Source organism: Empidonax traillii, unplaced genomic scaffold (assembly GCF_003031625.1).
Source record: "Empidonax traillii isolate 1590-97213 ecotype Southwest subspecies unplaced genomic scaffold, ASM303162v1 scaffold178:size2223814, whole genome shotgun sequence".
Taxonomy (NCBI): Eukaryota; Metazoa; Chordata; class Aves; order Passeriformes; family Tyrannidae; genus Empidonax; species Empidonax traillii.
Genome location: NW_020955371.1, coordinates 1,228,766 through 1,253,721, shown reverse-complemented (window position 1 = coordinate 1,253,721; position 24,956 = coordinate 1,228,766). Strand labels below are relative to the sequence as shown.

Below are 24,956 nucleotides of genomic sequence, written 5' to 3'. Positions count from 1 at the left end.
CCATTGGTGTGCTATCAACATTCAGTCACAAATCCAAAACAAAGCTCCATATGGGCTGCTATGAAAACATTAACTCCAACCAAGGCAGACTGAGTACAATGCTACTTCCAACAAGCCATACTTTGGCACTGAACCTGGCTTACTGCTGCTTATTGTCATTCCTTGACTTTATTATTTGTCCTGAATTAATGACCTATAAGTGAAGCAGCCACTGTTAACAGTCCAGAGACTGGTGCAAGCCTAAAATGGAGATTTCCACCAGTGGCAAGTCACCTTCTGCAGCTGTTTTGTCCTTGTAATCTACAGCATCTTTCATGTCTGGTTCCTCCATGGACCAGGAACTAGAGAAGCTGATTTACCTTTCAGAAGTATCTCCACCACAGCTGAAGGGGAGAGCTGACAGCCCCCCTCATCCTGATCTGTTTGCATGAGGGTAGGTCATCACTTGCTTCCTTAGCCTCCTCTCTAAAACTTCTTTACTCCTGGAGAATATTTATGGTAGCAATTACAAAATGACAAACTAAACAACTCTACCTCTGGGCCACAGAATGACTTTTAGCCCTGCTCAGCTTTGCCTTGTCATACGCTTGATAATAACAATTAAAGACACCTTGTGCTGGGGGCATACTCTGCTGGAGTCAGAGAGAAAGCAAGCAGTGCTGGAGGTGTGGCATACCTCCTGTATTCGTATCCTGGTGACATTCTGAACTACACAGTCCCGTTTAGCCAAGGTCTGATGAAAGCCAAGATCCTTTAGTGACACTGAAAAGGGCAGGCTGCTAAGGCAGGCACAGACATACTGGTCTGTGACAAAGCCATAATCTGTATTTATCAAATTGTTTTATAAAAAAAAAATAAATTACATTTACAAGCAGGAGATGAATAACAGGTGTCTTATTTGCAGTGTCACTGAGAAGGTCTGTTCTGATTTCCCCACACCAAAGCAAGTATCTGTGTTACACGCACGAGAAATCCTTAATGTAAACTAGGGGTAACTGCCAGATCCAAAATGTGGGATGTACCACACAGAGCACAGCCAAGTTCTACAGGGGAGATTGTGACTTTGAAGAGGTTAAAGACATGGTAGGTGACCAAATGAATATGAAACTTCTCAGCCAAAGCAGCTGCCAATACAGAAGATGATTCTTTTAGTACTTAAAAGGTTATTTAATCAGAAAACATATTACACAAGAGTAGGACACCTATGGCATTATTACAGGAATAATGTGTGGAAACCAAATTTTGAAAGACAGAAGGAGATCAAGAGACAAAAACATGAGAGACAGATCAGGAATGCATGTTTTAAGATTCTTTATATATTGAAGACTAAAATGTGTATTAGATGCATGATAGAAATGAGATTCTTACTCTAGATTCAAAAAATGCAATAAAATAATGGCTGAATGTAATACCAGATAAATTTAAACTAGAAATAAGGCAAAAATAATTAAAAATTGAGCATCTTAAAAAAAGAAGCAAATTAATTTTCATCACCCTAAGTTCTGAAAGATAAATTGACATACTCTACATCAGCCTAAAACTATTTGTTTGGTGTAGTTATCACTGGATGAAAAACTAGAGGCTATTCAGAAATACAAATCAAATAGCTACAGTACTACATCAGTCCTTAAAATCATGACTCAGTAAAGATTCCTCAAAAATGCAAGTTAAATCCTTTATTACCCCTGGGAATTTTCTTCTGATTAGTGGATCAAAACAGAATGAAAGAGATGTAGCAAAATAATTTCCTTTTTAAGCAATAAACTGTTTGCAGAAAATATCTATTTTGTTAACTAAGTAATGGTTGGAAGTATTTTACAAACAGAAGGAATCCATTTTGCAGCAAACCAAAGCAAACACTTGGAAACTGGAGTTTACATGACATAACTATATACTGGTTTTGGAGTACAGAGGATGCATTCTGTCACTATTAGGTGCTTCTCTGAATTACTGCATTCATGGGCAGAATAAATGCTATGAGTGCAACATGAGAGGGATGAATAGTTGACAAAGTAACAGAAATTTACTACCTGTATATGCAAGAACATTAAGTACCACATGCATTTTCTTAATAAGTCTGCAACCAAGCAGCAAATGAATGCTTCTTACTGAAAACCATTTTCTTAAAATAACTTTGAGCTTAAGGAGTGAAAAATCTTACCTGCAAACATATTGCCAAGTTAACTCTACAGCCAAGTGATGTGCTGACAGCCCGTGGATGGAGACCAAGGTCTTTAAATAACTTTGAAAATGACTGAGTAAGAGCTATCCGAGGTCGTTCTTCAGCCACTACTACACATGTCCGCACACGTGAAAGGTCCAGTCCCCTCGCCTAAAAAGAAGTTAAAATGTAACAAAGGCCATAAAGGGGCAGATTTTAATGCAAAACAGTTGTACTTTAGTGTATTATGCAGGTATTATGATTCAAGAGGAACAGCAGAACAGAGGCTACGGTACCAGTACAATTTCCATCTTTCCCGGAGGCCGAATGGCCAGATGACAGTCTAATAGCTGTAGAAGAGCACACATACTTGCTTGTCATCTCAACATTAGCACACAGGAAATTATGGGTATGCTAATTCTAAAGGGAGGGAATGCTATTCCCAAAATTAATTCAGACGACAGTGAATAACAGCAAAAAGGAAGCAACGTCTAGACTTGTAAAACTGATTAGGAAATTATTAAGCAAGGATGGTAAAAGCTGGAGACATCATAAATATCAGTATCTTGAGATCTAATTAAATTCAGTAGCACACTGGAAATTTCAAATAATTTCAGAAATTTAACTGGCTATTTGGCTTTTAATTCTGGGGGGGAAAAGGAAGATATACTCTCCTCTCCATACAATGAGGACAATCTAGTTAAAACAACACAGTACTTTTAAACATGTGATTATTTAACTACAGGGGTCAAAACCAAATTAGTACTTCATATAATCAGGGTATTCATAAAACACACTATACAATATAATACTCCTTGGGCCTCTTGGACATTTACACCTCTGTTCCAACACTTCCCTATCAACACAGATCGCAACACAGATCAGAAAACTTAGGTAAATAAAAGCCTTTCCTTGATGTTGAGTAGCCCTGTGATCTAAAAGAGAATGATTGATATTCATATATAGCCTTTGGCAAGGAATAACATGGGCTCTGTGGAAGCTGCTTGTGCCCTCTGATGATTTTCTCCTCGCAGCAGACATCTAGCAGAGCAGAGAGACTCTCAACCACCACCCTGCAGGCGACAGGTTGTGCAGCACAGCAGAATCACTCACCTTCAGCGACTCTGTTTGCGAACCGAGTCCCTTAGTACAAAGTTCCATGACTGAATAGGAACAAAAAGTGTCTCTCACTTTGTACTGACTCACAGCAAGAAGCCACAGAGCAGGATTGGTCTCCAGTTCTGAGGGAGGAATCAAAATAGACTGGTGTCCTGAATAAACGCTGTAAGACACAAGATTCATTAACACACACTAAACATCTGTGTCAACAGATGTTTACAAGCCATGGGGCACTAGAATATAGTTTATCACAGCACTGGATGAAATGTGTAAAGTCTTACAGTGCTCCACAGCTCCAGAAGTTTGACATGAAATTTAACTCTGTTTTTTGCTATACCTTCAGAATCTATGATGAATCATGAGGAATGCAGGCAGACTGGGCTCCTACACTACTAATTTACTCAAAATTCTAGTGGACTTTGCAGTTAGAACTGTACCAAAGAGAGCAAAATAGCTCACTTATTAATGGTGATAATAAGCAGTATTATAATATCAACAAAAATTATGTGTTGCTGACAAAAAATTTAGATTGAGCATTTATCATTTTAAGACACCTTGATTAAAAGAGTACTTGATTGCTAAATATGGAAGTAACCTGTCTCCTGCTAAAGCAAGCAAGAGGTTTGCAATAATTTTCAAGGGAGTGAATCTGGCCCCATGGTTTTAGATTTATTCTGTGAAAGTTTTATTAACTTTTGAAACTCAAATATACTACATCTTTTGTTTACTGGATATCCAGTGAGCATACGTATTGAGAAAAGACACTTATCAGGGTCCCTGAAGGAAACAATTATGTCAGAGCTAATTTCTCTGGTACCTATGATTCTTCCCAAGGGAAGAAATATTCCCAATTTGATGTCTTTATTTCCCATGGGTTCTATGTTGTTCACTCATCCCACACAGGCAGATTTACCGTCAATTTTACAGTCCCCTCACGTCTCAATTTGCGATCTGCAGATATTTCAAACTGGAATGGTGACAGCGTAAACCCCCCAAATCATAGAAGTTCTGAGAAAGGACCATAAAAGCCCCTGAGATTTATGATGCACAAGAAAATTCCATTTGTGACTTGAAAACTTGAAATGCCAGCTTGGTAATGTAAAGCTGATGTTTTCAAATCCAAGTGCCTGAGGTAAGACATGAAATGGAACTTTATTTTCAGGAATATGAGCATCTCTGTAACACTGAACATCAGGAAGAAGACACACACTTTTGCAATTCTTGCAGACAGGCTGCTCACACAGGTTCCCTCCATGGTGAGTGAGTGAGTGCCCCCACCCACACTAAATCCAGATGAGAGTGCTTTCAAAAGCTGTGCTGAGTACAACAAGGTTTGTGTGACCTGGATGTCTTTATTTGGTACGATAAAGGCATAAGAGGTGTCCAAGTCCAATCTTGGTGTCAGTTAATAATCCAAATTGTTTCCGCTGGAGTATGAGCCAGAAGATGCCATGGAATATGTATGAACTACAGTTCAAACGATTTCATTTATCACAGGGCAGAAATTTTATCTTTGACTGCTTGTCCACATTTATGCCACTCCTGCTGATTCATGACCAGTGACTTGCCATGGAGCGATGTGTTCTGGGCTAGGGCTGACACAACGACTATGGCACAGCACGGTCAAATGAACCATTACACTTTTATGGAATCAGAATAAAGTATGACTGAACCTTGAACATGTGCTGCATAAACATGTGAAAAGAGATCTTGGCAATGTTACCCACGCCTGAAAGGGGTATGCCCTGAGCTCAAGTGACAGATCAAAACAGCCAGGGAGTAGTAACAGTTCTTAGTATAAATATTACTCTGTTCTTTCTTTCTTAGCCAATTCTATTAAGTTTTTCAGAGAAGTAAGACCAAAAGGTCTCACTTATTCACAAATTTAAGGTTAGAGCCCCTGCAAATAATCAAGGTATGCAATCTGTCTGGTAAATACAAAATTCTTACAAACAGGAAGCTGTAACCACACAAGTAAGAACCACACAAGCATCAAACTCTTCCCCTGTCCCCAAACTCCTCTAGTCGATATAACCTGGCAAAAAAAATTATCTGCACAATAATAAACAAGTTACCAAAATGGTCAAATGTGGGAGAATTATTACTCACAAGCATATTAAGATCTCTTACTTATTCAGCTGGGCAGAACATACAAAAATCAAAAGAACAAACTTGATTCCTGGACTGAAAAGTGCCCCCACAATTTCCACAGTAATATAGGAGAGGAAAGCTGTATTGCTTCAGTAGGAAAACAGAAAATTGATTCCAAGTGTAATTTACCAGGAAAAATTGTCAAAAATAGTGGAATTTGGGAATAGAAATTTATACCAAAGACAAATATTTTCCCCCTCAGCATGAGGATTTCCCCCTCAGCAAAACAACCCATTCTCTCCACACTGAGGGAAACAGGTACTCTTACGATCAGACCTTGACTAAAGCAATTACTCCAATTACACTGAAACAAATTAAGATGTAGCTAGTACCTTTTCAGAGTTTTCTAATGCCTCAAAAATGCTGTGTAGTTCAGGATCAAACTGCAGAGCAGCAGGAAATATCTAGCAGGAATGAATGAAACTTTCTGAGGTGCAGAACCTCAGACATGTGCTGCTCTTGTCTACAGTGCACAAACCTACAGACTGCTGATATCATGCCTGGAAACCATGCCCAACATAGGCTTTGCCTGCAGAGCTGTGGTTTAGTAACCCATGCATACCCTCTGATTTTCTAGAGCAGTTGGTGGAGCCAGAAGAAGAAGTATAGAGACATATTTGTGGGGTGAATGTGCCAGTTCCACAGCTGAAGTGGTTTATGCAGCACCTGGTCACCATGATGTCAGCCATAACTTGGCTCACCTCCCTGAATCAATCTCAGAAACACTACGCAGGATTTGTGAATCACCCCAAGCAACAAAACGTTCCTGATGGCCACATATCCTTGAAAATTCACAGGTTTTTATTCCCACATTAACCCTTGAGAAGCTGTCTATCACCAATATTTTGGTGGAGAGAATCTGAGGAAAAAAATACTTTTTTGTACAGCTGGTTGAAACATTTCTCTATTCTAGTGGCTTCAAATCACTGTGAGATTTTAGAGAGTGTTGGCTTAGTATGAATGCCAAACACTATGCAGAAGACCATGTGCTTGAACAAACTGCAGTTGTGGAGGACTGCCATGAAGATGCTTGATAAAGCTAGATACGGTTCCAAACCTATAGAAGTTCTGTCAATGCTGCCTCCACGTAATTCTAGGTATGGTAGAGAAGTTTGGTAGGTTCATCTGGGCATGGTACTCCAGATTTGCTAGAGTTAATCCTGAAACTGAGGCCCTGAACAAGGTAAAACAGTTCCATCTCACCTTTAAAAACAATAGTTAAGATGGGTAAACTGTCAGCTTTGCTATTCTCATACAGGAACCAACAAAATAATGGTGAACACTCTAGCATCAAGGGGATCAATGGGATATTAGGAAAACTTTGGGGTTTAAGTATAAACTGTAGAACCTAATTTCCCCTTTCTGAGATTGCAATAATATCTGATACTTTGAACTAGATGCAAGAACTGTTATGTAAATACTGGGAAGGAACTGTAGTGAGATTGCTTCTTCCACTGCTGTAGAAATCTATGTCACAAGAGTATCCACCTCCTGATTCAAGTCTTACAACAGGAGCAGACACAGTGCAGAACAGCAGAGACAACCTGACAGGCCTGGACACCTGTTTATCAGTCCTCACCATTTTTAGAAAATTCAAAAGAGAAAAAGAAGACAAAAAAGGAGAGTGACCACAGAGCATCCCTGCATCACCTTGTCACAATGACTTTTGGGATGCAGATGCAGAGTGAAATGCAGGGGTGACTGAGGTGGGAGATCACTTTTAGAAAAGGTGTCTTCTTTTAGGTGACTGCATAGCAATCTAGGGGAGAGAAAGTATTCACACGATTCCCGAGGCTGATAAAGCCTTGGATTTCAGCAGTAAGTGAAGAGCCTTGCCTGCCTGCACTAAGCAAGGGCTGCCCAAGGACAGGAATACTCCAGGTAAATGCACCAGGATGTATTTTGGTACCATCTGATCACAACACTGGCTGCACTGCTTGGCAGGCTGTTTTGGCAGCATATGGAGATGCCTGGAAGGACATCTTGGCACTTAACTTTTCCACTGAATCAGAGACTTACCCCATATTGTGCTGAGGCAGATTAACAGTAAAGTCTGAGGTTTTATAATAGTTCCAGAAATTTCAGCAGGTCAATAAATGCTGACAAACGGCAACTCCAATTTGCAATTGCATTCTGGCAGGCTACTGACCTGTCACTGCCCTTACTGCTGTGTCCTTTTCAGGTGAGATGAGCTGCTTTCCCACTTAACTGGAGGAGGCAGGTAAGCACAGCTAAATCCCATAAGTATATTCATTTAGTTTCTACATTTCTATAGACAATACTTGGTATTTGGTGATGAGGGACAGGTAAGGGAACTGGGCATTTGGCAGAGCCCAAAATCATTGAGTTGCCATGCCCACAGTTCAAAGCCTGTGAAGAGTCTGCATAGCTGAGTTAACCTGTCTCTTCCACAAATTACCATACACTGGCTAAAGACACCCCAGGAAACTGGCACACAGCAATCTGTGGGCAGATGCACCTTTACATTCCTCCTGTGCCTGGTATGCACTTTGCAAAACACATGAGAGATGTTTATGTTCAGATCCTTCACTTCCCATGTCAGAATTATCCTGTTCTGATGTGGCATTTAGGCTTCCTTACGCGGTCTTGCCTTTAATTTGCTATAAAAGGGCTGTGAATTGGGTGAAATGCTCAGGTCTGCCAGGTAGCTTCAAGTTAGCCTAAAAACCCTAACAATAAACAGTGAGTCCTAGCACACTAAAGTTTCCTAAAATGCAGTTCTCCTGTTAATGTTGCAATTCTTTGCTTATTTCTCGCACAGTTCCACTTGTTTGGGTACTAAGAAACCTTGCAGTCTCTTGCTGCAGAAGCTACCTAGCAGCACTACTGGGGATTTTGGCTTCATGAGAAAGAGACAGCAGGAGCAGGATAGGAGAAAGCCACTTCACTGCACCTTACCTGGAAAGCCTTCCCTGGATCATTTAATGGCATTCATGCTATTTATTTCATGGCTCTTAGGGACCAGAAAATTCAGTTCATCTGGTCCAGTCTGAGTCTCACTGACTTTATAAAATTTATTTAAAATTATTAATGTACTTAATTTTAATTTGAGCAAGGACAATTCTATCTTCCAGTATTAAAAGCAGAACTGCAATATGAGTTTGCTTAGCTGGTCTAAAGTAGAGAGAAAATTCTTATTCTATTTCATTACTCAGCAACTATCACTTAAGCGAATCCTCACTAATGAACTGCAGAATGTTCTATTCTGCCCCACAGTGAGGAGCATTAAGATAGGGACATCTTAATTTCAGGAAGCATTTCTGAACAATGGGATTTAGAACTCACTCTTTTAACATTGGGGGACACTTTTAATTTTTTTTTTCCTTTTAAAGAATGTAATACAGTTTAAAATTTAATGCAGTGCAAGTCAGAATAGTAGGATCACCCTCTCAGAATGGACCAACGAGATCATTAAAGAGAAAAACGCAAACATAAGGTATTCTTTTATTGAGTCATGAGTAAGAACCTGTTAAAGTTAGGAAGCAGTTAGGAGTTTGTGAACTCACATGGGGCTGATGGCTGCCGCCACACCTAGGACGTGCTGTTCAATGACAAAGGTTCCAAGGAAACCCCGCTGGAGCATGCAGCCAGTTTAGAGGGAACAGTTCTCTTTAATGTATTGCTCTGCTTTGCAAGGTTTCTTTATTATTTTATAACCTTTAGGCCATAAAATAATAAATTCTTGAAATATAAAAACTTTGCAAAACTATGCAATATATTCCGAACTTACCAAAGGGCTGGCTCCATGCTCCAGCAGCTTTCCTAAGTAGCTTTGACCTCACAGAATGGGGCATTCTGGGGCACCGCAGTGGAGCAGGCCAGCACAACGTCTAAGCACCTACAACGGGGATAAAAGATTAGTTTTTCTTTCATTCCTTAGTCAATGACTCCTTTGGTCTAGCTAATAAAGGGATTAAAATGTACTCGGCATTTTAAGCACACCGAGAACAGGAGGTTGATCTCTCTTCCTGATGGGCTCCTAAAATGAAGAGGCCCTATTTAACTCTGAAAACCCCCTGACTGACCAAAAGTTGAAGTTCTAACTTCATTTCCATATGCCATTAGAAACACTAATTTAGTCAATGGGAGTCGTGACGCACAATCATAATTTTATAACAAAATTCTCTGAGATAGAAATCTGGGCTGAAATGTTGGGCAGGATTTGGTCGTGCTGAACCTCAAAGGGTAAAATGCAAAGCTGCAAAGTTTCAAGTTATGAAGAGCAGGAGTCTAATAAACTCCAGGAAGTTTTTTTTGCTATCACATAAAAAAATACTCATTTTTAAAATAGTAATGAAATGGGAATTAGGTTTGTAAGTGGAATTAATGAAGCTGTATCTGATGCCAGCTTTCTCCAAATGACAATCGCAATTCTAGCAGCCTGCAGTTTTTCTGGTTTAATAGGAACAGGAGATCAGTGGCAGAGATTGATGTGATGGTTCATAAGACTAGAGTGTTGCTGGCCTCATCTCAGTTCCTTCAACTCCCTTGTTTCCTTTCTCTTCTTTGAAAATGGTATAAAATTTTCTATTCCCTTTATAAGCTACAAAGGGCACAGACGCTGATTGCTTTGTCCCAGAGGCTTGCTGCCTTAATTCACTTGCCAGTCATAAACAATCTTCTCCTCCTAAAAGGCTGAATACTATCAGTATTGGGAAGGACCTTAGGGCAGTAAATGCTTATTTGTTGCAAAAATGGTTATGGAAGAAACAAAAACTTTTGTATTCAGGAGAGTCATGGGCACCACAAATTACTTGGGCTTCGGACAGGTCAACATTCATCTGTGTTTTATGGCTCTACCATGATGTCGCATATGCTCTATGTTTCAGCATTACCCTATACAAGAATACATTCCTTAGCTGAACTCTCCTAAGGTTCAGTCCTTCTCTGGTCTCACTGAATGCACTGGGGCAGATTTGGCTGAGCCCCCAGCAGAGCAAAGGCCTAGCGGTGCTGATATCAGGACATGCTGGATCACGCAAGTCTATATAAGAAATATTCAGTGGACTTGAAAAAAACCAACATTTTAAACATTTAACTTAAAACAGGGTGATTTAATTAAAACCCCAACATTTCTGATTTTTTTTTTTTCTGCAGCCTAAATATGTTTTTCAAAACAAAGGCAACTCTAATCACTATGTAAAATCCAAAATAATATTAGGGCAAGTATAGCTTAAATCACAAGAAACTGATCAAGAATAAATAAGATAATACTGCTATTCTTTAGCCTATTTAATATCTAATAATAAATATTTTTTAAAGAGCAATAAAACAGGCCAACAGCCTATTTTAAACTAAACAATAATTGTTAAAAAGAAATCGTTGCAGTTGTTATCAAATAATACTTCCTTTAGGTATTCAGTAAATTGGTACAAAATTTATCCAGTGTATTTTTATTGCCCTGGATTATCTTAATTTTAGTAACTAAAAATAGCAGTACTGCTAAAACCAAAGAACCTTCTATGGAAGGAGCAAAGATGTGGACTACTGTGACTCTCAGATGCCTTCATAAAAACAAGTTCCATTAACACTCCCATAGTTCTTTTGCTTTTCATCAACCCAGTAAACTTTAAAAATAAATAAATTGATGGACCTGCTTTCAGTGCTGAACTGTAACTTCCCTGGGGTACAAAGATTGACAGAATTGTTTCTGTCAGAAATTTCTGAAGTTATTACCAAAAAAAGCTGATTCCCATATCACGATAAATGTTTGTTTTTTCCTGATAACTTTGCTACTGCCACACAAGTACCTGCAAGAAAACACACTTCCACATCTCTAAAAAAATCACATCCCTACGTCCTATGAATGAGGAAGTCCCCTGATATTTACTCTTGCTTTCAGATTAGAGAATGAAAAAAGAGGACACCAGGAAACCACTTCCTTAAGGTAATACTGGTAAAGTGCTGCTTTCATCAAATAAAACGATCCAGGCTCTGCAGAGACAGCAGTAAAACAGCAGGAGGTCAATGAGCAGCCGTGTTGATGGTCTGTACTTCTAAGTCTAAATACCTACGGCCATGCCCCACTCAAACAAACCACATCTTCCACACAGCACTCCCTACACAGCTTCCAGCAACTCCAATTGCCTGCGGCAGTCCCAGAGGTGCTGCCTGTTCTCCCCGTCCTTTTATCACTCACATCATCCAGTTTGCTGTGTTACAGAACAGTGGAAACGGTGTTTCAAAACAGGCAGAGGAGAAGTCTCACCTGCAGAGGCACCAGAGGACAAACCCAAGTCCACAGTAGGGGTCCAAGCAGATCGCGACTTCTCGGGAGGGATAAAGCTCACACTGCAGCTTAATAGAACGACAAAAGGCACTAGTGGCTGCATGAGACATCTGAAAGACAACAGCAAAGTAATTAAAATGATCAACTATGTTGTTCAGAAGACTGCACCAAGTGCTTAAATCAGTTACAGGATAAAAAACCCCAAATAAATATTGACTTTATGCTCAGTGTAAGCACACATGCAATTTATATCTAAGGAAACATAATTTTCCTTCAAGAGGGCATCCAAATAACTGTGAAAGGGGAGAGGAGACAGAATGAATGATAAGTTTGAAGTGATTTAGGAAGAAACCTGTGAGTGGTTTAAAGATGTGCTCCAAGCTATATGCAAATCTAATGCTAGCACACTAAATTTTCTGGAATAACAAAGGAATTAATGACTGCAGGACCCAAATGAAACATTTTGTTGATCATCAGTAATGTATTTCCAAGTACGTATTTCTTAATAAAATGTAAAATACCAAAGCACTTTTTAAATAGACATGGATTTTGCCCGCAAAATAGTACAAAGGACCTAATCATTCAGTGATAAAGATTCCTAATAAACTTAGTAAAGTTTCTGTAATATGTCTTCATGTTGTTTAATATGTCTTCAGCTCCTAGTTGAGAAACAGGCTCTCAAAATCTTGGTGAGAAAGCTCTCAGAGACAAAAGCAGACAGTACAAAAACAGAAATAAAAACCTGATCAAAACGAAAGTATCCTGATTTTTCTTCTAATGTAAGAATGCTTTCAACATTCACCTATTCTGACTTAAAAGTTCTAACGACAATGGAAACAGAAAAATATCTTTTAATTTTTGTCCTATCTATTAGCAAACAAGAAAGATACCCCTGTTAGAAATACAGTCTGGGTAGGACTTAACTTACCTAACCTTTGATCTCTGCCACATAGGGAGCTGGTTGCTCCTGGGGTCAATTTATTTGATCTTATACAGAGGAATAAACTCCAGAAGTGACTTTTTCTCCATTGCCAATAATGTACTCCAAGTGATGCAAAAGGACCAGCTCAGAATAGATGTCTGCACAATGATCATCTGCAGTTTGCAGAGATTAATCTACTCTACCTGATTCAAGACCACTTTCTCACAGAGGATTAAACTGAACTGTATTGATACGGAACTGGTGTTATTCTGTGATTTTTTAAGCCATATTGCGCACAAGCTATTGAAAAAGTTGAAAGCAAACGTGGAATCTACTATATTCAAGGTGATTACAAAACATTTATCCATTTTCAGAAGCCACAAGAGTTATTTAGCCATTTTTAAAGTTAGCACAACAGCATTATGAATATAAGCTTTGTGGCCTCTTTTGATCCTTTTATAATTAATTAATCACCAGTGATGATGTAGTAGATGGTAACTGTTTACATAAACCTGCTGAGTCAGTGATCTGGAGGCTTTGTGACCCAGACATTAGAAGCTAATCGAGAATTCCTTGATGGATTTATCTGTATTTCCCTCTAGCCACATTAAGAAAGGCTCATCGACTTGCCCTGCCTTTCACTATCTTTGAAGTTTTCCAAATACTCACTTTGCATGGTTAGTAGTCATTTCTGCAAGTCTGATAAGGTGGAATTCAGACCTGATTTAATATGGATGGTATCATTTGAAACAATCATTTGAGGCTCCCTTTAGAAGAAATGAAGACTTATGTGACATTCAAAAATAGATGTTTCAAGTAAGTCAGATAAATTACACCCTAAAAGTCTCTGCTTCTCTCTGTTGGTTATTGAGGCACCCAGTGGCTACTCTGCATCTGTAGGCATCATAGCTATTCAAAGTTAGATGGAAGGAATGTTGCAGGAGTGTCCAGTATGTGACCATCACCAGCTCAACCATTTAATTAGTCACTTTACCAGCTCTGCAGTTCAGATTCTTCATCTGAAAACTGAGGAAATTATGCTTTCTTTGTTTATAAAGTATGCTGACAGCTTCTGAAAATAGATGGATCATACCAAAGAGTGTGAGGAATTCAATATACACTATAAGTGTGATGCATCAGCATAGATTGCTAAAGTAATTATACTATTTGGGTATGGTAAGAATAACAGAGTCATTTTACCTCTGCCTGTGTCTTGGCTAAACCAATAGTGTGATAATACATAAGTTAGCAGATAGGTAAAAGAGATTTGGTGAATTGTGGCTAAAGGGTTGGAGAAAATGGCAGAATAGATATAATGAGCTCAAGATGCCTTAGCTTATCAAACAAATTTATCAATAGATTTTTTGCTGCTTACTCTAGTATTGTACCAGGTGAATATCAGAGAAATCTTCAGGTCTCTTAATTGCATGAAGAAGAGAATATTGGAAACCAATGGCCAGTAGCTGAGTTGCAATAAGAAGGGGAAAATGAATGGACACTGGAACAAGCAGGCAAAAGATGTCTGAGTCTCATTTCATTCATAAAACAGAAATAAGAGATGCATAAGTTGAAAAGTGCTTCAGGCCAAAAAGCTAGTGGGCTATCCACAGGGCTTTTGGAATGAGGTGTTTAGTCTGAGGAGGAGGAGAGGGACTAAATCCACCACAAAGAGTCCTGTAGCAAGTACAGAAGAACTAATTTTATAATTCTAGTACCAAGAATTGTGAGGAGTTACAAATCAGGAGCAATGTACCACTTGCCAGCCAGACATGACAGCAAAGAAAGGTAGCTTTACCAAGAAGTCCCTTACCTTTACCCCTGCTAGCATGCCAGTTGTGGAGACACTGAAGTCAAGGTAAGCAAGCGTTTCAGGGTTAGAGGGTTTGTAGATCTGTGCAGGTCGCTTCTTTGGCAAATCATCTAGTGAAAATAGAGGAAGAAAACAAGTGTATCTTACTCCTACATATATATCAGACAGACCTGTGAGCCCCTGACAAACACAGTATTAAAGACAGAGAGGTCCCCCAGCCTCAGCACTCACCTGTATCTAGTACTGGAGGCCATGTTCTGATATCCACTGCTGCTGCCGCCTCTCGTGACCGTAACAATTTACATATTAATTGTGTGGTCATTAAGCAGGCAGAGCGGCTCACCTAGAAATTTGAGAAATAAATAATAATGCAACAGGATACTAATTAATTCTCCTATGAAAATGAGCAAGGCAGTGACTTATTTTCTGCTTGAACGGGACATGGGTATTTCAGTCTTTGGTTTTCTGATGAGGAAGTGGAAAGATGCACGAAAAGCACAGCTCACAAAGCTGACAAAGTCATGTGAGTTGTACAAATTACATTAAGGTTGCACTGTAACGAAACTAAAGGCACCTTAGTAGTGCAAATGTGACTTTTCCAACACTTTATATCAGCTATCACCCCAAAATGCCGGCAGAGAAAACTGTGTCCAAACATTTCCTATGTAATGATAATTTACCTTGGTTTATAAACAATATTTTCACATAACCCAAAACCTAGCCTGACATCTTATATGGATAATTTTAGTATCTTAAATCAATTTTGTGTTAGCCACAATTCTTTCTGGTTCTTGTAGTAGTGATGAACCACTGGGAACTCTTCTGATACTGGCAAAAGTAGCTCTAGATCAGAAATTGTGCAAGTGGTACTAAGAGATGAAATGGTGAGCTTACTGCAAATACCATCTGCACTGAATTTTAGATGACACATGCTGAAGGTATTCTACTTTTAGATTTGCTATTTTCAAAAATTCATAAGTAGCAACTACAAGAATATTTCTTACTGAATATAAAAATTAATATATTTAAGGAAATATTCAGTCAAACATAAATATGAACACTGTTAATCACTGAAGATAGTATAGGGGAAAAACTGAAAAGGTAACATCATTCTTCTTTTCCCAGGATTTTGGGAATCTGTGCAAATATTATTAAGAGTATTTTTTTCTTTAAGGAATTTCAAACATTTCATTGCATTTCAAATGTTTAACCTAAGGAAATCAGTAATCAGTAATCAGATGTACACTAATTTATCACTAAGCGGAAGAGATCAGCTTCTGCCAACAGTAATCTCATGGAAGTCAACCTTTATAGAACATCAGAGGAAATTTGGAGCATGCAAACACTGAATCAAACTTTACTTACTTCCTCCAACCCCATGAGTTCCCTATATAGATAGTCTAAATATTTCAAGCTAAAAGTGAACAATGAAGCCACTACAGTACCCCTCAATCCAATCACTGTCATGGCAAGGGAAATTAACTCTTACACTGACAACCTAATCTATGAAAATCTTGATTTGGGACAGTGAAGGCATAAAACAAAAGGAATTTCAAGAGCTGGTGGCTCTCTCAGGAATTATATTATCCACAAGATCGGGTGGCTTATTAAAACACAGAATATCCAGGCCTGGAGAATAGCAAGTCAGAGATAAAGATGTAGGGAGAGTGGGAAGAAGAAGACAGCTACAGGTTAGCAGCTGCTCAAGGTAGGGCTCAGTTCACTTATTTTTTACTACTACCAGTTCATCCCAAAAACCACAATTGTGTAGGCCAATTTTTGCTCAGAAGCCATTCTTACTGACTTCAGAAGGTGCTGTGCAGACATATAACATGGTAGAGCAGGCACTGATCCCATCACACCAGGAAATTTGCACGATTGTATTGGCAATGAAAGAACAGCCTCAATATTTTAATTTCTAAAAGGCCATCAATCTCCAAATTGGAAGAAAATCTTGTGTAAAACAGAGCTGAGAGGTTTATAAGTCAACCTGACATTATTATGGCTAATAAATTTCATAATTTTATTTAAAGTTAGTGTATTGAAGGGACAATGATTGCAAGTCAGCTTAGATCTGTCAGTTTTTCATCATGAAACCAAACAGATTTAGTTTAGCTATTAAACTTAAAAGGATAAGCAAATTAACACATTTTACTTCACTTCTATATGTTTAAAAATACTGAGTGCCAAAATATTAAATAATGAGAATCCTAAAAGCAACAGGATAATTTCTCATACCTCTACTGATAATTTGTGGCATCTGATGACATCAGATGGCATCTGATAAACAGAGCCAGAAATTATAACTATCTCTAGTACTTGTTAATTGAAAAAAATAAAATTAATTAAAAATGGTAAAACCACATTTAATTTAACTTGTTTTTTTTCAGAGACTTAGAACTCCATTCAATAGAGTTCCAGTGCCAGACTTAAGTGGCTATCTCTGTAATAATTTTATTTCCCTCAGTAACAAGCACCTTGTGGTTATTTACGTGCAACAAAGACTAAATATTGTTAGATAAAGTCAAAATACCAAATGAAAGCACTGAAGGAAAAAGTCTGAGTAGCACTTCCCTGGATGAAACAAAATACTGACCAACATCTTAACAATAGAACTTTGAAATTGTCTTAAATGCAAAACAATTAGATGCACAGAGCTGAGCACCAATTGCCATCAGGTGAGGCTAAACTTCCCACTGAGATTTTTCTCAGCAGTCAGTGTAGGGCTGCCAGTGGGGAGTCCTGCCATACTTGGCACGTAGCTAAATACAAAAAGGCACTTCAAATACATTTCTTGAAAGGAGTAGCACAACTGAGGCAAAATGTGACAGCTCAAGTCAGCAGGTTGTGTGCTGTCAAGCAGCGTTGGTTCTGCAGCAACATGCTGAAGTCCAGAATCTTTGGAACGAATACTAATCTTCAACCCGCACCACCACCCACTCAAGTTACTGTTCCTACAGACTATGCAAATCCATCACCCATTTCATCTACTTGTGCAGTGATGAGCCTGCTCACCTCCACAATCATCTTCACCGTAGGTAACGTGGTTGCTATGTTCTGGGGGTGTGGAGGTCGGACTGTTATTGGCACACAGCCTGCATACAGGCATCCGTAAAACGCCGCAATCAGGTCTATCCCTGCACGAAGAACAAACAAAAACCCTCCCCTGAAAATCAAATCGTTTAATCACAGACACTTATGTCAGCATAAATATTACTTGGAACCAAACTCAGAAGGTTAAAGAAGTGACTGAGCCTTTTAACAGACTTCTTTTTCAGCCCCTTGTCAGTATTTGTTCAGCTTCATCGATTCCTTTCAATCGCACCGTTTGGAGCGTGAAAAACCAAAGGCAACACACAAAACTGAAGCCAAATATCAACACTGAGGTGAACTCCACTTTGATGTTCAGGAAGCAACCTGTTAAAAAGGCTGATTTCCACAGATAAATTATCTTCCTGTATTCACATTTATAGACAGATGAGAGCGTACAGAAAGAGGGATGTCCCTGCAAAAAGACAAAGTAGGATGACGCTTGTTTCTATGAGTTACAGAAAGAACATCTGGAGGTTCCACAAAATACTTTCTCTTGCCATTTTTAACCTCATATATGAAAATTTTACAGTAAAAAAGGGAGTAATGATTTTGAAATCCTGCTTCTAATGCAAAATAGGTGTTGTCCTATATACATATTGACTGCAGGTAATGGATTGTGGACAGTACACTTCATGTCACCTAAGGAGGCTGAACAGACAACGGCACAAAGATCTCTTGAATGAGAGTTTGATACTGCTGTTTGATACCTCCCTGGTGCTGTACAGGCTGTGATAAGAAAACAGTAGGGGCTAGTTTATTCTTTCAGTGGAAAAGGATCTGCAGTACTGGTAGGTCATTGTTCCTTCACTCGTGAGAGGTGAAATAAACAATAGTCTTCCTTTGCGGAAAAGGTTTTCCCATACTAACCATTGAGAAATTACTCTTATAAACTACAAAGTTATAATCAGTATCTAGCAGTCCTTGCAAACCAAATATCACAATATGGACCTTAAATCAGACTGTTCATTTCACCAACACACATGAAATATTAAGGATAAAAGAGCAGCACTTGATCAGAAAAAATTTCAAGAAAATGCCAAATATGTTTCTGGTTAACACAAAGTTAAAAGCCCTTATGCCAAAGGATGAAAATCCAAGTTACAGAGAGCTCTCTAGATTAGGGATTTAGAGAAAAAATAGCAATTATAACTCTGTATTTCTTAATAATTTGCTACTTATTCATTACATTTCTATTCCAAAAAAAACTCCCATGTATTACTTCCTAGTTATTGTTGATTCACCCTCAGGAAACACAGCATTTCCAAAAGGGAATTCAATGGGTGAATATAAGAACACTCAGCAGATGGAATTGCGTGCTCATAAAATAGTCTATATCCAGGAAATTAAAAGAAAAGCAGTGATTAAATTTGACTGCTCATAAGAGACAGGTTGTAAAAACACAGGTTAATCTTAATTTGAAATAATATTTATGTGTATACAGGAACAGAAATCCTTTTAAATATGTTTGACTAAGTTCAAAGGAATGTGCATAAGGCAAACATTTTGTGTTTTGCCAATTAACATGGTTTACAGTTCGGTAACACCAGGGATGCTGCACTGTTCTAAAGCATCTTGATAAACTTCTGGGATTACGAAGGTACCACTACAGCAGTTCTTTACCTGGTGGGTAAACCAAAGCCACATGGTCTCCATCTTGTAAATGCCCCCTTTCCATCAACATGACAGCTATCTTCTCAGCTCGTTTATGGAGCTGGACACATGTTAGCGAGTTGGCTATTGTTCCCTGCACAGGAAGAAAGATAAATGTCACAGGAGATAATGCAACATGCTGAAACTCCATTTTCCTCTGCACCTTACAAGTCACAGGGTGAGGTGCAGCCACAATATGTCATGTAATCAACTTAAATGCGGAAACATTCAGCCTCAGGCCAAACTGCAGCTGGAAGGAAAAAAGATGTCTGTAAAGCAGAGGAATGTTCTCTGTTCCTTCCTCTGTACCTTCTGCCCTCAACAGTGTTTGTGCTCCAACCAAGGCAGTACAGCAGTGTGATAATACCCTGCCCGTGTAACTTGCCCATGTACTTCCCTCCCTACACAGGCAGCATTCCTGCTACAGCCAGGAAAGTGCCTTTGTGTCCTCTGCAGCAATCTGGAGCATCTGTGGAGAGCAATTCTGAAAATTGCATTTTCTTGTCTGCACGCTGGAGTGGAGCCAAACGGCACAGCAGAAATACTTTAAAGACGAGACACAAAAGACACAGGAGAAAACAATACTTTGTGACAGGGAAAAGAATTAGTCTGGAACAAAAGCTGCGCACTTATAATGCATATAAATGAAATAGAGAAGAAAGGCATTTGTTAAACTTGAATAACCCTGGTCAACATGAAAAGGAAATTGGAAATGACAATATGCCAGAGAGCTTGGCTTTTTTGAAGCATTTCAAATAGTACTAACCCAAAATCATCAAACAGATATAGTGTTTTAAATTGAATGAGTGTTATGGTTCTTACATTTCCTAGGTGTATATATATATATGTGTATATTTGAACACACACAAGTATACATTTGGGGAAATATATACATCTGTATCACAAAATTCACTACCACTGCAGACACCTCAGAAGTCTAAAAATGAATGTAAAGGACAGACAGATTCCACTTAGAGCTGGCCAGGCCATGTCTGGGCTAAGAGAAAGGGACAGGGCTGTATGGGAAGGGCTGCATCTTGGCTTGTGTACTTGTTCTACAGAAAAAGAGGATTTCAGTCTCCAGTACTGCTACGATACACCTGGCACCTATCACTATCACTGCAAGTATGGCATGTTACCAGGCATCACTTGGCATCTACAGACTTTATTGCAAGCTGTCAACAAAGGAAAACCCAACTAAAAATAAAACAAAGTCAGGACTTAGCATTCCCCTTCATCATCCTCAGCAACTACACTTACTGAATTGCACTTCAGGCAACTTTAATCAGTCTTCTGATCAAAGTGAAGATCATTTCACTAAGAAAGTTTCCTCCAAATACATATGCAGCTATATGGATGCTGGACTAGAGATGGTTTCCACCTGTCCATCCCTAACCATGCCAAATGACCTGAGGTCTGGGTGTCCTGCCATTGCAGACCTGTCAGGAGGAATGTGCTTAACTCTCCATTCCTTCTTTCAAGAAATTGCCTGTTTGCTTAGCCATGAGAAAAAGGATCCTTTATATCCACACACACATCAGAAGCACAGGACAACTGACCCAAAAAGGGAATTGCTGCAAATCATCTAAATTTGTGCAAAACTTGTTTACATTTCAGACTTCTGGCACTTGCTGCCTGTGAACCAGTGGAAAGACAGTGTTTATATGAAGTGCAGGGAAGGAGAATCCTTTTGTTGGACAAGAATCATTGGCAAGCATCAGCAATTTGGGTCAATTCCCTTTGGTCTTTTATATGAGCTGTCCTGAAATGTAAAGGTGTTGCAATACTTCATGACACACTCTAAAAACAATGTACTGTGTAATTTTGAAATATTTCAAATTCTCAAAAAGCATGGGTTACAGGAAAACACTAATCTCAGTGGACTTCCATTAGTCATTCACTGCAGGATGCCTGAATGTGTTAGAACAAAGTGTACAGACAATGCCCAAGGAAGACAAAATAGGAAAAGTTATGAATCAGAACCAAAATTCAAGATGGGAAATAAAGCTTTACTAGGGTAAACCCCACCAGACCGGTCATTCCTTTCCATAAAATATTAGATCTCTCCAAAAGCCATTACATCTGTCAAACAAATTTCATGTGATAAGATACTCCCCACTGAGAGTAGCAGAGAAACTGAATTTCAAAATTCAACTGTTTTTCACTTCTGTGGAATGAGAACTGATTTTGGGAATCCTTGTTTTGCACATTGTGTCCTTCTCTCCCACTGTTTGAACCCTTCTGCCAGCATGGGAAGTTTGGCTTTATTTAAAGCTCAAAAGCAACAGCATGTGTGGAGGAGACGGGACAGCACATATCACCATCTCTTTCTCACAGCATCTTTGCTCCTAACTTAAGGGACACAACAATGCAATTCTTTAATGGTGTAATATTGGATCTATAAACAGCACTGCCCCTCAAGATTTCTACTTTGCCATAGAAAACTACACTACTATTTCACTATTTATCTCTCAGGTTTACATGTTCACATAATATTAGCTATTAATCTGAATTTTAAAAAAGTTATCTAATGAGTTAATGGTAGCCTCAAACTGAACTTTGGTACCAGCACTGTAAAATGGTCTGGAGAAGCATATTCTGTAAATACAGGAAGTGCTCATTTCACAGATTACTGGAGGTTAAAGAAACCATTCAAGCTGCAAAAGACCACGTGGGCTGAGACAACACCAGCTACTACTCTAGGTAGTCCAAGGGAATAGCACTGTTCCAGGCCTCTCCTCTTCTGGAGTCCCTCACATGCTACATATGTTTCCCAGATTTGACAGATATGTCTAGATGTACTGTGGTAGGATGGTTTGAAATCAGACTTTAACTCTCTCTGTCGTCTTGAGAATTACTGGTTTGACCTCTATAATCATACAGGTAGTCTATAATCAACAACTCTTATAAAGCCAAGTTCTGTACTATGTCTCAAGCACTAATTAATTTTTGGTAGGCAATTAAGATGCCTGGTATCTTATGTAGGCTATGCAGAGAGATACACCTCTTCTTCTCTTCACCTCCTTTCCCCATTCTCATACCTCCCCCAGACCGTCCAGTCTCAAAAACAACAACTATTGCTTTATTTAGGGAAAATGCTTTGAAAAGACTGTGCTTTTCAAATTGGAAATCGGGATGGTGAGCACTATAAACACCACTGGTCAGTACAGGAGCAGATTTGAAACAGATTCAACAGTATTGAAATAGATTTGCAGTGTCAGCTCACACACAACATACATGTGGTAGAAAAAGAAATGAGAAATGTGTAAGGCACACTGTCTGACACAAAAACAATCCATATTTTGACAACTGGCAATGATTATTCTCTTTTCTGCCTCAGTGAACATCAAATATAGCAGCTGAGTATTAATGGGAAAAGAAACAGAAAGGTCGTGTCCAGCCAGAGCACAAGCAGGTGCTGCTGAAATCCCAGAGTAGCATTTCCAGGCACAGCCTGTCAGAGAAATGGCCTGAGCTCCTTACCCTGCAGTTGAGCAGAGTGTAGAGCACGTGGTCAGGGGTGGTCTGAGCTCTCCACTGCAACACTTCCGACAGGAAGAGGAACTACAATAAAGCAGAGTGACAGTCATGGCTCTAAAGAATGTTGTGGTTTTAAAATCCAGGTCACAACTTCTGTGAGTTTAGCTGTCTGTCTTGTTTATATGCTGCATTTTACATCAATACCCAGAAGCACTAAACATGAATTAATTCTCATGTCATCACACATTTATAGCAAGGTGCTTTTGCAGGGTAGTAGTGGCCTCTCTGGAAGCGAAGCCATTGCTGGGATTGTGATATATTACTGCACATAATTCCAGAGCAATAAAACAGGTCTTACTGATCTCTCTGAATTTAAGCACTATTTTAATTCATTAATTTCCTCTCTTTTTCTTACTATGAATATAGAAATATTTATACAGACTAGAACTTATTAATTTAATTCCTCACATAAGACCCCAAAAGAGCTGAATTTCAACTTAATTTTACAGGATTAAAATCACAACAAATAAGGTCAGGACCGTACATGGAAACAAAACTCCCCAGACTTCACCTGAACTGGTAAAAATTATATAATAAAGGGTGATTTCTGGTAGAAGCTCCATTAACGCTTTCCACCATGTTTGTTTTGTTGTCCTATGTAACTTATTTAATAAAATCCATACAAAGGAAATGCAGTGACCTCCCCTTACATCTATTTTATATTTATCTGTAAAGGGGGTTCAGAAATATTTTAGTGTTAATTAAAAAAAAAGCTATCAACAAATTCAATAACAACAACAACAACAATAATTCTTATATACTACTAAGTGTCCTGACATTAACCAGCTAAATATAAGCTGTATAAGAAAAGTTTAGCTTACCTTTCTGGCTTGGTCATTATCTTCTATTTGCCCCAAATCTCTACCGCTGGCCTGTGCAATTCTTTTTCCAGAGACCAAGTTCCCCACCATCACAGAGGCAGGGCCAATTTCTAGAACAAAGCAGAAATGTGCTAAGTGCAATAAAAATCTTTTGTTTGTGGATGAAAATTCTTTTTATTTCTTTTGCATTACATGATGTTTTTCTCATTGCCATCCACAAAACCAAACCTTAAGCACATCTCTGTTGATAGAAACTTTGGTTGTGGACCAGTAGTGTCTGGAAGACACGTGGGACTGAATTTATCCTCTCAAAACATATCTAATTGAGGAGCCCATTAGTCAGAGACACATCTTGTCTGCCTTGATATGATGAATCTTTGGAAAGTTCAGCTCCTAATGTAGGCATGTCCATTCAAGTGCCTCAAACCAGAGGGACAACATTCCTGTTTCTCTCTTCTGTTCCCTGGGCTAAGTTGCATCTGTATTAGCAATTCTGTAATGCTACAGCCATGAAGTGACAAGGATTAGGAAGGCAGACGGTGCATACGATAAAGTATATGCAAGCCCTCTGGAATAAGATAGATAGTGAAGATAAATAACTTCAGAAGAAAAGAAGATGTCACGGCTGACACTTTTCCCTGAGATGGATTTCACTGATGTTTTGTTGCTGCCATTAGGGGAAAGTACCTGTCTCATAGATACCATTTGAGTTCATGTTAGCATTTGTTTTCTGCTTCTCCAGCATGATACTGATCAACTGCAATTGATACCAAGCTTTACTTCTAGTCTATGATGTCCAAGCTTTGTCTCAGTGATTGTTTGTGGTGTAAGTGTCAAAATATAGGATGTGTAAATAGCCAAATGATATATAATAAAAAGCATCTACAGATTACTCTGCTTTAAAAATATGAAAGTAATACCCTCTGGGTATGTCACAACAACACAAAAATGGGAGAATGTGATACTATCAGTTTGGTTTCTGCACTCCTGGAATTGCTTTTTCCACAGTGATATATAATGTACCCATAACACATCTATAGGTATTTCCACGGCACTGATCCTAATTCAGTGGTTACTTTGGGATGCAACAATAAGGAAATGCTGAAGTAAACTCTGCAGTAAAAGGCCTCATTGCTTTTGTTAAGTCAGTGAAAGTCACTGTTAATCTCAGTTTGGGGACACTGGGAATGTCAGAGGTTATGGTTTTGATTTCTGAAACATTTATCCAAATGTTTTAAAAACAGAAATAAGCTGATGGTTTAGGCAAACTTTCACTGAATTCATGATGGATAGTCTCTATATTTAAGATCCAGCGAATAAACTCACCTCGTATCCCGAGGTGTGGAAGTGGAAAATAACCAACACTTAGTCTAATGTAGCTGAATTCTAGTCTTAAGCCTGAAGCTACAGATTCAGAATTTCATGAAATTAATCTGAAT

General features: G+C 38.8%; 1 protein-coding gene across 5 annotated transcripts in view; it reads right to left on the bottom strand.

The window, feature by feature from the left end:
* Positions 1-24,956, bottom strand: part of DIP2C (disco interacting protein 2 homolog C) — a 307,685-nt gene that overhangs the window by 33,939 nt on the left and 248,790 nt on the right. For all 5 annotated transcript variants that reach the window (XM_027886135.1, XM_027886137.1, XM_027886136.1 and 2 more), the window contains 9 exons: positions 23,518-23,627; positions 22,640-22,720; positions 19,127-19,250; positions 17,429-17,550; positions 14,645-14,756; positions 14,414-14,523; positions 11,661-11,791; positions 3,275-3,443; positions 2,162-2,332 (listed from right to left, as the gene is read on the bottom strand). In XM_027886135.1, the coding sequence (XP_027741936.1) occupies positions 2,162-2,332; positions 3,275-3,443; positions 11,661-11,791; positions 14,414-14,523; positions 14,645-14,756; positions 17,429-17,550; positions 19,127-19,250; positions 22,640-22,720; positions 23,518-23,627 (1,130 nt within the window). The remainder of the gene's footprint in view (positions 1-2,161; positions 2,333-3,274; positions 3,444-11,660; positions 11,792-14,413; positions 14,524-14,644; positions 14,757-17,428; positions 17,551-19,126; positions 19,251-22,639; positions 22,721-23,517; positions 23,628-24,956) is intronic.